General features: G+C 51.1%; 1 protein-coding gene across 8 annotated transcripts in view; it reads right to left on the minus strand.

Moving 5' to 3' along the window:
- Positions 1-5,426: 5,426 nt before the first annotated feature.
- Ssbp3 (single stranded DNA binding protein 3) overlaps positions 5,427-12,504 on the minus strand; it is a 157,560-nt gene continuing 150,482 nt past the window's right edge. For all 8 annotated transcript variants that reach the window (XM_058581493.1, XM_058581491.1, XM_058581492.1 and 5 more), the window contains 4 exons: positions 8,190-8,268; positions 7,910-7,938; positions 7,716-7,817; positions 5,427-7,125 (listed from right to left, as the gene is read on the minus strand). In XM_058581493.1, coding sequence (XP_058437476.1) covers positions 7,096-7,125; positions 7,716-7,817; positions 7,910-7,938; positions 8,190-8,268 — 240 coding nt within the window. In that variant the 3' untranslated portion in view covers positions 5,427-7,095. The remainder of the gene's footprint in view (positions 7,126-7,715; positions 7,818-7,909; positions 7,939-8,189; positions 8,269-12,504) is intronic.

Below are 12,504 nucleotides of genomic sequence, written 5' to 3' on the forward strand. Positions count from 1 at the left end.
AAACCAGTCAATCCTAGCGCCTGCTCCTCATCTCAGGACAAATTCTCAGTCAGTACTCCTGAGTTTTCACTGAGCATCTAGTATGTGTCAGACTCCATTCAAGGCCTTGCGTACAGAGCAGTGAACCAGATGTCCCCGCGCTTGTGGCATTTACTTTCTAATGTGGAGAGAGACTGTGAGTGAAGAAATACATGACAGAGGGATAGGAAGAAAAGTGAAGCAGGTGTCATCGGTGGGTTCCCTGAAAATGGGCTGAGTGTGAGGGAGAGCCACAAGGGGCATTATTTTGGAGTGCTCTCCAGAGACACCTGCAAGGAGGTCCGGAGGGCACAACCGAGTGGAATGAGAAGCCGAGGCCTCAGCTGATCTTGCAGAGAACTCTGGAACTAGGATAGCTCTTCAGGGCTGCCCCAAATTGAGGCAAGTTGGCAGGACCTTGAAGCACACCAGCCACTGGGCACTGGGCACTGCCTGGAGGAGGTGAAGCCTTGAAGGAGGCAGTTCCCAGAAGGGGCACAGCTCTGAGCCATTGGCAGCTGGGAAGAGCATGCTGGCCCCTCCCCTGCAGGACAAGGGGCGTTGCACTGGGTAACCAAGGTCGGGGTGAGGGCCTCTGTGAGCCACCGACATTCAGGTACTAATCTATAGGAAGGGAGCAGGCTGGGAAGGTAACTCAGACAGTGTTATGGCTCTGAGACAGACATGGTTTTGGGACAGTGGAGGGACCAGAGAGGCCACCACTGGAGCTCAGCCTGCACCATGGGAACCCTTGTCCCCTTGCCTTACTACCTACGGAGATACCGGCCCTCTGTTCTCTGTGTTATATGCAGAGCTGCCTCCAGGGTGGTCTTGGGCAAAAGGAAGAATTCATCTATGGGGACCTCTTTTAGAAGTGGCAGTTCACCCAAGCAGGGAGAGGCCTGTCTGAGGTCAGAGTGAGCTGGTTCTAATTCCAGTCCTGTCCCCAATTCCTGCTTTTCTTTCCCTCTGTCATTGACCTGGGATCCCAGGAACCAACACCCCACCCAACACATGCAACTCTCTCTCCTCCACTCCAGCTGGCTTACACACTTCCAGAGCTGGGGAACTCACTACCTCTCACTCTTGGACAGCTTTGGCTGCTAAGTGTTCTCACATCTCAGGAAGAATGCCCTCCTGCAGCATCAACTCCAGGACCCCAGCTCTGCATCCTCCCAGTCGACTGGAGGCTGGGGATTATGTGACTTAGAATCAAATAACCCAGTGTCTACTTCCCGTTGACCTCCATCCCACTTCTCTATCCATGGCTTGCCTCAGCCACCTGATCCAGGCTACATCACATAAGCAGGGCCCAGGGGACCCATTTTTTAATGGGCCAAGAATGGCAGGTGGAGCGAAGCTAGCTCCTTTCCTGAACACTCCACCAGGTTATTGCCCCCTGACACCCTCTGTCCCATGCCAGACACCTCAGGCCACATCTCCCCATACCCAGTGCCTTCATCCAGGGGAGTGGGCTTGCAGCCCAAGGCAGGACCTCCATCCCTTGAAGTCCAAGTCCAGCCTGTCAACAACTTCAGAGCCCCACCCCCAACAGCTGCTACATCCCTTCACCTCCAACACACACAGACATATGACCCAGGGTTCTCCTCACTTCCAGCTAGGCTAATGATGGAACCTAAGAATAGGTCACTACTGAGGACCCAGCCCTGTAGGTCTGTAGGTCTCTACTACAGACCTCCTGGGGGCAGCTGGACCATTCAGATCATTTTAGAAGTACCTACTGTCTGCCAGGTGTTGTGCTCAGGATCTAGGGATGAGTATCTAAAGAATGAGAGAGACATGGTCTCTTCCCCCAGAAGACCCCAGTCTCTTTGGGTCTGTGGTAGCAGGTACCAATGAAGGCTCTTCCCACACCTGAGCACCGGCCCATGACAGTGTGCAATGCGGGGGGTGTGCCACTGAGCACCAGGGTGAGTACCCAGCAATCATTATTCCACAAACACTCACTAAGTACCTACCAGGAGCCAGGCCCTGTGCTGAGTGATTCCGAGGACAAATGACAGGTAGTCCCCGGCTTGGAGGAGGCAAGCACAGATAAACCATTACTGCACAGGGACCCTGGATCCAGAGAGCTGGCCAGCCCAGGAGGCTTCCTGGCAGAGGGGCCGTTTGAGTGAGGTTCTCCAGGGTAAGTTGAAGAGGTCCATGCAGGGAGGGCACGGTGAGGATGAAGGCCCCGAGTGGGCAAAACCTCTATGTAACTGGGGGATGACATGCAGAGGGCTGTGAAGGGCAGGAGAGCCTGTGGAGCTGTTCCTGCAGGGGCCAAAAGATAGGAAGTGTGCCAGGCTCCAAGGCCCTGGTGGGTGTCACATCAGGGCCTCCCACAGAATGAGACATGTGCCCTGGCACCATTTTCCTTCACTTGGCCCTGGGGCACCTCACTCCTGCTCTCCTCCTCACGTCTCTGCCTCCTTAGCTGGTCCCTGCGGTTTTCCCAGATTTCCGATCACGGACACATGATACACCAGGGCCCAGGCTTGCTTCTCCATTCACTGCTCAGATAATCTCAGCCTGACTCCTACTACCAGTTTCATTCAGATGCCAATGGCTCCCGAGCGTCTCCCCCAGCCCTGCCCACCTGCCCTCTTCACTGGATGTTGTATCAGCACCTCAGTTTAACTCACCCAAACAGCTCTTTCTGCTGCCTGACCCCCTCTGCGAAGGGCACTGCCAGCCCTCCAGGTCTGCGCTACTGTTTCCCTAGCGCTAGAACCGTCTCTGCTTCAGGAAACATGATGAATGGATGAAAGAAGAGCCTGCGCAGACTCAGAGCCACCAGAACTCCATGGCATCAGAAGGGCTGGGATGGAGGCAAGGAAGCCAGGCCTAGATACCAGCTGCCAGGACCGGGACTCCATCGCATTCTGGAAATGGACAGGAGGAAGCAACAGCAGAGGACAGAATGGACCCCCTTCCTTCAGCACCCTGCCGGCCCCACCCTCGATGTCTGTCTTTTTTTCTCCAACCCCCAGGCCCAACACTAAGCCCCCAGTGCCTGTATCCACTGAGCCCAGGGCTGCGCAGAGTAGGGTTCAGTGCCTCTAGTCCTTTATCCTTCCCTGCCCAGCTCCTACACCCCAGCCCTGGGGGAGCCCCAGCTCTGCAGACAGGTCTGGAGCCAGGCCTAAGCCCCACAAGGCCCAACTCCATTGATTCAGGGCCAGAACCTGCACCACCCAGGGGTGCTTTGGGCTCTATCTCCTGGAGTCTGTGGGATCTTGGGAGTTTCCTGCCCCCCACACACACTTCAAGGACACCAGAGGCTGGGTGGGGTTCCTCAGGCTGACGGCCATAGCCCCAGTGGAAGTCCTGCTCTGGCTGTCCCCTCTGATTTGCCTCTGGGCTGCTTTTCTGGCATGAAGGATGGTGGTGCTGCTGTTTTGCGGGAGGGGTATCCAGCAGGGAGAGGGAAGGAATGCATTGTGGGCCTCCAGCCTGGCCAGTCTGACTGCCCACTAGAATTGGGTGCCTGTGGGTAGCGAGAGCTAGCAGGAAGGCAGTGGCTGTGCCAACCAGAGCCTCAGTCCTGGCTCATTTCCTGCCCTTCCCATGATGAGCTGGAGCCTCCTGGGGAGGTCGGATCAGCTCCTCACTGCCTTCCTTCAGGATCCTCAGTGGCTCGGTGCAAAGCTCTGGCCTGGGCTGGGCAGGGCAGGGCAGTGAAGCACTGGTGAACAAAGACCAGTCCTTTCTTCGAGGACTGGGCCCTGAGGTAGCCACCCTGAACTGACCCTCACAGGGTGGTTTGTGTTGTGACATGGACTATGGGGACTGCTTGGGGAGGGGGCAGGCCGTGAGATGGTGGGAAGTGTGTTGTCATCTCCCTCCCCCAGGCAGAGGTGGGCGGTGGGTTCTTGTCTCCTTAGTGCCCCCACCATGGCGCCTGTCTGCAGAACACTGCTCCAGGGTGCACAGGTGGCAGCAAAACCCTGTTCAGGCCAGTCACAGCCCAAATCTCATGTGTCCACAGGAAAGTATCTCTCTCCCCAATAGCAGCAAGGTGTCTGCCGAGGAAAAGCCTGGGAAACCTTGTTTCAAGGTGAGGAGGCAAGGGCCAAATGGAATCGTCTAGGTCCCCCCGGCTTTTCCCCATCCCACCATTTGGAGCCTCCCCAGTACAACCGTGGCCAACACATCCTGCTCTTATTACCCAGGAGGCACTGTTGTGCTTTTTGTAGGCACTTTTTGTTTACAATGTTGACTACTCTCACAACCCTGTTAGGAAGGTAAACCATTATCCCCATTTTATGACACCGGGCACAGAGGCCTGCCTATGGTCACACAGCGAGTAGTGCAAAGACAAGATTTGTGCCTGGCTATTTGCAGTGTGGTCCCATGAGATCCCAGTAAATGTGGACTCAGCCTACGCTTTGCTTGGGCACCGCCTCCCCTGCCACCGCGCTGCAGGCCTGGGTGGAAGCCCCCAGAGCTCCAGCTCTTTCTCAAATCAGCGTCCCCTGCTGCCTGCTGCTCTCCCCCCAGCCCTCGGCATGTCTTAACTACGTAATGGCTGGCCCCACATCCCGTCCAGATCGATCTGGTAAGTCCTCTAAAATTCTGGACAGTTTATGCTATTTATGCTACTCTAAAAATCCTTCAAGGTCTCCTTAGCGCCTTGGAGGGTTAAAAAAAAAAAAAGTCAACCTCTCAGTAGCCCTACACCTAAGGATCCCCAGGTCAACTCTGCAGTCCCGAACACATGAGGCCTGGGAGCCTTTGGCAGAGCAAGGTCGGCTACTGGAGGGGAGAAGGCAGGTGTGGCTGCAGTCACAGGGCCCTCCTGGCTGCTGACCTACAGACATACAGGGATAAGGGCCTTTCTCTACCTTCAGAAGCAGGAAGACATTATAGTGACCTGCAAAGTGTCTGCAGCAGGAGGCCCTGACGCTAGCTCTCCACAGTTCCCCAGATATTTGAAGGGAGATGCTTTTCTCCCAGGCTTCTTTCCCAAAGGCCACTGCAACTCTCCTCAAAAACCCAGAACAGAGCCGCAGAGCCGCATGTGATGGTGCATGCCCATAATCCCAGCAACTTGGGAGGCTGAGGCAGGAGGATCACAAGTTCAAAGCCAGCCTCAGCAATTTAATAAGGCCCTATGCAACTTAGTGAGACCGTGTCTCAAAACAAACAAAAAACAATAACAAAGAAGGGATGGGGATGTGGCTCAGGGGTTAAGTATCCTTGGGTTCCATCCTCACTGCAAAAAACCCCCCAAAAACAAAAATGCAGAACAAAGTTGCCACTGAAAGAGAAGGTAGAGGCCTTCGACACAAAACAATTATGTTCCGGAACAAAAACTCTGTGCCCAAGGAGTCATCTTGCATTTTGTAATCAGTGTAATAAACTCCAACCCACGTTCCCCCAAACATGTCAGGAAGGGCTGCTGCGGAAAAAAGATGTCCCTTTAATAAAACGTTATCAACATATATCGTACACAAACTACAATGTATCATAATTACTTTTTTTTTTTCCTCTCGTAATTCAGAACCAGACTACAAGGTAAGAAAAAACACAGCAACAGCTACAATGTTCCCAATAATCCGCACAAGGTCTTTTTTCAGGCAGATGGTATCTCACATAATATGATATACATGGATCAGAAAGGGGGGTAATAAAACAAAGACCAGCTACGGGGGAGGGAGGGGGCAGGAGAAGGGAGTGTAAATGTACAAAGAATTGGGTGTCTTCCAGGGCAAGACACAAAGGTTTCCATGGGGGTGAGGTGAGGGAGGCCATGAGTCACCCCTCCTAGGAGGGGACAGGCTCCACATCGGGTTTGTCGGTTTTTGAAAATAAAAACAGGACCGGAAACAGCGCGTCTGTTTGGTTGTTGGTTCTCCCCCCACCCCCCAGCAATGCCAAAGTCTTTCCATCCAGTTCCAAGCACATACAGAGCAATTCTGGTCAATATTCCATCTTTGAAAACGAAGGATGAATAGAGAAAAAGAAAACCAAAACTCCAGCCACCCTGCCCGTGCACGGGACATGGGACGAGGACGTGAGGATCTCAGGCGGAACAGGAGGTCAGTTTCCACGCCCCAGGTCATAGCCATCCTGGCAGCGGTGGCCTCCCCTACGCTGCTGCAAGCCGCCACCCAGTGGGCAGGACTCTCGCTGGGAGGACGGGTGGGGGCTGAGGAGGGGCTGGAGAGGTCCAGGAGAGGAAGCAGTCCTGGGAACACAGTGCAGGCGCCGGGTCACAGCGACGGTCTCGGCCATGGGGAATCCTGGAAGGGGGTCGGATGGTCTGGCCCCTCTGGCCATGCGATGGGTGGGTTTGGGGGTCTAGGAGTGCTGCTGTTGCCAACCATGCCCAAAACAAAGCAGGTCCCCCCCTCCCCAAACAAACCCCCAGTGGTAAAGGGTGACTTCTTTTCTTCTTTCCAAAAACGGCTTTTTGAAAGAAACCACCGATTGTAAACTGTCCAGTTTATTATTATTATTTTTAGATGGCTACAGAGACAGTGTGACATGTCACACCTAGACTAGCTTTCCTGGTAAAAGGGCTTGGGGACAGACAGACTGCAGGGCTTGTGGTTTTTTCTTTTTCTTTTTCTTGTTTTTTTTTTTTTAAACTTTTTTTCATTTTCATTTTTTTTAAGAAGAAAGCAAAGAGGTTGATTGGGGTGGGCCTGGGGGCTTGCTAGAAGCTTCCATTTAAAAAAAAAATGCCCCCAACCCCTGAAAACAAATTTTAAAAAATCCCAGCAATGATGAAATCTCAAACGAACAAACAAAAACAAAAGAAAAAAAAAAAAAAGTGTCATGTACAGAAAAGGTCCTTTTGGGAAATAGCAAGGAGTAGAATTTTTCTGGTCACTGATTTGAAATATATTTTTACTTTTGAGTTTTGTCCTTCATGTTTTATGGAATAAAAAGTTCGGCCTTTTTATTGCATGAAACTAAAAATGGGAAAAGGTGGGGGTAGGTTTATGGGGAGCGGGGAGACCCCCGCCAGCTCCTGGTAACGACACCTCACTTCTTCTTGCATAATGTCTGGCATCTTCCTGCCTGCAATGCCGGCTCTCTCAGCGTCTTGGAGAAGGGGGGGGATCACACACTCATCGTCATGCTTGGAGAATACTGCAAGGGCAGAGCAGAGGGGACGCTGTCAGGGCTGAGGTACGGGGAGGTGGTGGACAACACCAGGAGACCATAGCTGTGGAGGTTGGGTGGCCCAGAGCTGAACAGGGCCAGGCCAGGGGCGACAGGGCTGGGAGCTAGCAGAGCCAGGTGAGGGCAAGGAAGTGGAGCTGAGGGCCACCTCTCGGACCAGCCGGCATCTCTGTGAGGGCAGCCTTCCTGTTCCTTCCCCTCTGTGAATCGCCCCGTTTTGGAAATTGGGACTGCCGGGAATTTAGAGAGCCAGAGCTCTGTGAGGGTGCCCTGGGGTGGGGGCCAATCTGGGCTTCTCAAAAGTTGCTTTCTTCAAATGGAAGCGTAGACGGACGTCCACTAGGGAGAGTGGAAGGCTGGCCCTGACGGCTGCAAGAACCCTCTCCCGGGGGCAGTGCTGCCTCTCGATCTGTGCCCAGGGCTTTCTCAGCTGAATCAGCTGATCAGTGCCACAGGTGTCCAGCCTGCATATGGCCCGTCCAGCCCCCACAGCTAGCTAGAGAGTTCCCAGGCATAGGGTCAAGAGAAGGGCCCTGGGGTTAGAGGAGGGAGCTTACATTGTCATTCTGGAAGGAGTGGAGGAAGTTCCCTCCCAGCTCGCCATCGTCTCGCGGGGTGCCTGGAGGGTTGCTAATGCCACTTATGTTGTTAGGAGAATTCTGTGGAGAGAGGAGAGGAGGTGAGCCTGTCCCCAACAACCTGCCCTCAGGGATGGGTACCATCAGGGAGGACACAATGAATGCACACTCACTTTTGGAAGTCCATCTATGTCGCCTGACCCTGGAAGGAAAAAAGAATGCAATTCAGTTTCTTGCTCACATGGTGGTGGGGGAGGGGGCTCCACTACTTGAGACCTCCCTCCCTGAGCTCTGAAGCCCATCCACCCCAACCCCAAGCTACTTTCATGCAGAGAATTTTCTGGGTCCCCAGACATGGCCTAGGCTGTGTACCAGGCCAAGCTGAGCCAGCTGAGGAAAAGGGTAAGCTGTCCAGGGAAGGGAGGGCAGGCCAGGGAGCGGGTGCCAGCTTACCTAAGGATCCATTCATGTGGTGTGGCTCCATCCCGCCCATGCCTCCCATCGGGCCGTCTGAGCCAGGACCCATGGGGAACTGAAGGAGAAGCACAGACAACAGCTCAGTGGGCCTAGGGCCCTCTGCTCCCCTCAGGGGGCCCTGTGACCAGCCAGTTGGTCAACAAAGTTAGCCAACAACTCCAAAGGCCCATAGCTGCACAGGCTCCTGCCTTGGGGAACCTCTATTCTGGTGGGCTCTCCTTGTTGCCATGTACCAGGTAAGGGAATGAACCCAGAGAGGGAAAAGAGACCTGCTTATGGCTACACAGAGCCAGCAATCTCGGGCTCCTGGGTCCCATCATAGGGACTATTCTATCCCTGGGGTATAGTGCCAGCCTTACCAGTCACAGCTGCACCTAGAAGACTGACCACATCGGCCCAAGAATCAAAACTATTTGTGCTTTTCATATGTAGTCTACAGATTAAAACAAACAAACAAACAAACAAACAAACAAAAAAAAACACTGAAGTAGAGCACAGGAAATGCTTTGCCTGGGGTCTCCAAGGCCAGAGGTTAAGAATGGAGCCTGGCAGCCTGCCCCTGGGCTGTCACATAAGCCTTCTCCAAGCCCCTGCTCAGATGTGGGCTCCTCAGGCAGCGGAGGAGACTGGTCTGCTGAGTGGCCACACAGGAAGCAGGGCACATGTGAGGCTTCCACACAGAGCTGATGGTGCAGGCAGATCCAGCATCAGAGGGAATCACTTTGACCCCATCCTTAGGGTAGTCTGGAACCACCAAAACCATCTCAGAAAGAAGGCAAAGTCCAGGGAGGTCACATCCATGGCCACAATTCACAAGTCTGGGGAGGGATGGCTGAGCCCAGTCTGGAGGGCCAAGGTCCCGTGAGGCAGACTGGATGTCGGGTGGAAGAGGTGGACGTGTGGAAGAGGGCTGCTGGACCTGGCCTGAGCAAGTGCTGAGGACGCAAAGCTGAGTCACACCTGCACCTTGGCTGGGAGGAGGAGCCCACAGGGCAGAGGGCAGAGTTCCAAAGACAGCTGCAGATACAGTACAGTTACAGACAAAGGCAGTGACACGAGAACAGGCTGTGTGGGGGACACAGAAATAATGAAAAGGTAGAAATTTGGGCAAGAGAGCAGGCATAGAAGCCGCTGTAGGGGTCCTGTGTGAGCGAAAGTCCATGTAGAGGATGGCAGGGCCGAGTGCCAGAGCAGAGCGGGTGGGAGAACGGCCCACTCACTGCGGGTGGGCTGAGCCACTCTTCCTGGGCCACACAGTCCCTGCCTTTAACCCAGCTCCTGGGCATATTTTGCCTTCTGACAAAAAACTCATCCTGATCAGCAAAACTGATAGGAGGATGAGGGCAACCGACTTTCAGGAAGCTAACCAGGGCAAACACTGCCCCCCAAAACATGCTAACAATGTGTCCTCATTCATACGTGGTCTTACTTTAATGTAAATATATAAAAATTAGGTTTTGACTTGAAAATTTATGTCACTGTGTATTTTTCGTGTATTACTTAACAGCTTTACTGAGATATTCAGATGCATACAACTGACCCATTTAAAGAGGACAGTTCAGTGGTTTTTATTCTGTTCACAGGGTTATGCAACTATCACAACCAACTTTACCACCTTTCTTTCACCCAGAAAGAAATTCTATACCTATTAGCAGTCACTCCTTGGTCCTTTCTGGCCCCCAGCCTTGGGCAACCATTTATTTATTTTGTCTCTATTCTGGATGCTGTATACAGATTGTTATGACCTTTCATGGCCAATTTTTTTTTTTTGACTTATCATGTTTTCATGATTCATCCGTGTTGCTGCGTGAACCAGTACTTTATTCCATCTTACGGAAAATAAATGTCCATTGTATGCCTATGCCACATTTTACCTATCCATTCACCAGCTGATGGTTCATTCAGGCTGTTTCTACTTTTGGCTACTAACACTAGTGCTACTACATTTATCTCTGTGAGAATTATCATGTGGATACATGTTTTCACCTCTTAGATACACAGGAGTAGGACTGCTGGCTCAGGTAACTACAGGTAACTATGTCTAAGTGTTCTAGGGACAGTCAGACTACTCCTCAGCGGCCACACCACTCGACATTCCCACCAGCAGCAGTGCAGGAGATCTTCAGATCCTCCCAAGCACCAGTCTCTACCTTTTTAACTACAGAGACCCTCGTGGGTCTGAAGAGTAACTTGTGTCTTAACTCGCATTTCCTAATGACTAATGATGTTAGGATCTTTTCCTGTGCTTATGGCTACTTGTACTTCTCTGAAGAAAATGTCTATTTACATCTTTGTCCCATTTTTAATTCAGTTGTCTTTTTATTATTGAGCTGCAAGAGTTCTTCATATAAATTTCATTCAAGTCTCTTATAGATGTACGAGCTGCAAATTCTCTATCCTGGGAGTTGTCTGTTTAACTTTTCTTTTTCTTTTGAAACAGGGTTTCACCATGTTTCCAGGATAGCTTCAAACTCCTGTGCTCAAGTGATCCTGCTTCAGCTTCCGGAGTAACTGGTACTACAGGCATGTGCCACAGTGTCCCATTTAACTTTCTTGATGGTTTCCTTTGAAGAAAAAACAAAACCAAAAAACCCCCAAAACCAAAAACAACAACAAAAGAGCCTGAATTTATCCATTTGTTTCTGTCTTATTGCTTGTGCTTTAGTGTTGTATCCAAGAAGGCTTTACTTCACTCAGGTCACTGGATTTACTCCTGTATTTTCTTCTAAATGTTTTAGCTCGCTGATATTCAGTATGTGACCAACTCTGAGCTTATTTTTGTGCACAGGTGTAAGGAAATAATCCAGCCTCACTGGTCTTCATCTTCAGTTCTCCCATTTATTTATTCTGTACTATTTGCTTTTCTATTACATAAATGCTACCAACATAGAACAATAAGACTAGTTAACAGTAGCCATCAGCGCAGAGAACTGGTTCACCAATGAGAAATGTGAGAAGCATAACATTCTTGCTTCTGTCCTCAGACACAGTCAATAATTTAACTGCTCCTTCTGGCCCTTGACAGGGCGTTTTTGCTCTGCTTCCTTTCCCAGCGTTTCTTGTCTGAAAGTTAGGGTTTTTGTGGTTGTTTGCAGTGCTGTGGGTTGAACCAAGTGGCACTTTACCGCTGAGCTATATCCCCAGCCCTATTTATTTACTTTTTAGAAATTTGAGACAGTGACTCGCTAAATTGCTGATGTTGGCCTTAAACTCAAATCTCCCCCACCTCAGCCGCAGTGCTGCGGGGTTGCAGGTGTGCGCCATCGTGCCCAGCATGTTCTTCTATCTTCCCTTTTTTATGGGTACCAGGGATTGAACCCAGGGGCGCTTAACCACTGAGCCACGTCCCCAGTCCTCTATATTTTTTATGTTGAGACAGGATCTCACTAATTTGCTTAGGGCCTCAGTAAGTTCCTGAGGCTGGTCTTGAACTTGTGATTCTCCTGCCTCAGCCTCTAAAGTTGTTGGGATTACAGGCATGGGCCACCGTGTTTTTTTTTTTTTTTTTTAATGTAGTGGTAAAACTGAATATAGTAAGACAAAATTCGCTGGCTTTGCCATTGTGCTCTTATCAAGACCATGTTACACTGATCCCGTATCAGTCCAGCACGACACTGAACTATCTCCTCCACAAACTCGCTCACATACCAAGCACTTATGACTTCACTATTAGCACAGGTCTGTGGACTTGTAGGAGCAACCTCTAGCTCCTCAAGATGAACACCACTTCGTGTCTGCAGGCTGGCTTTGGATCAGCTGCATGTCAGCTGCTAATTCAGAAGATGGGCTATCCCCAGCGGCAATGTCCAGCATTTGCAAACACCACGAAGCACACATGAGGTGGACGTCATTGTGAATGAAAGCTCTTTTTCTGAGGAAAAAAGATCTCTGAAGCCGAGAGGTGATTTGAACTTGTAAGATACAAGTTGTATTTCAAGTAAGTTTTAATCAGCTGAAAAAGTCCTGTTTAACTTGGTTGCTCTTTCTCGTGACACTTTTTGACTGTTCTCAAGCAGCTCATTTTTGAAAAAATGAGTCATTGTTTCTGTGGCATGAGGTTTTGCTGCAACCTCCACATGACACGAAACAATCCAGGTATGCTTGGCTCAGACCCCTGGGTTCCTCATGGCCTCTTTTTGAGATGATCGCATGGTCCTGGAGGAACAGCGCACCCCTCTCTTGGTGCAATTCCTGTTTCCATTTTCAACTCAATGGATTTCCACATTAGAGATGCACATCCTTCTCGTTTCGTGGCTTAAAAATTGAGTTTTGGGCAATGCCCTTTCTATGG

Source organism: Marmota monax, unplaced genomic scaffold (genome assembly GCF_021218885.2).
Source record: "Marmota monax isolate L192 unplaced genomic scaffold, Marmota_monax_Labrador192_F-V1.1 WCK01_AAM20220418_F8-fsc00023, whole genome shotgun sequence".
In the NCBI taxonomy this organism is placed as follows: Eukaryota; Metazoa; Chordata; class Mammalia; order Rodentia; family Sciuridae; genus Marmota; species Marmota monax.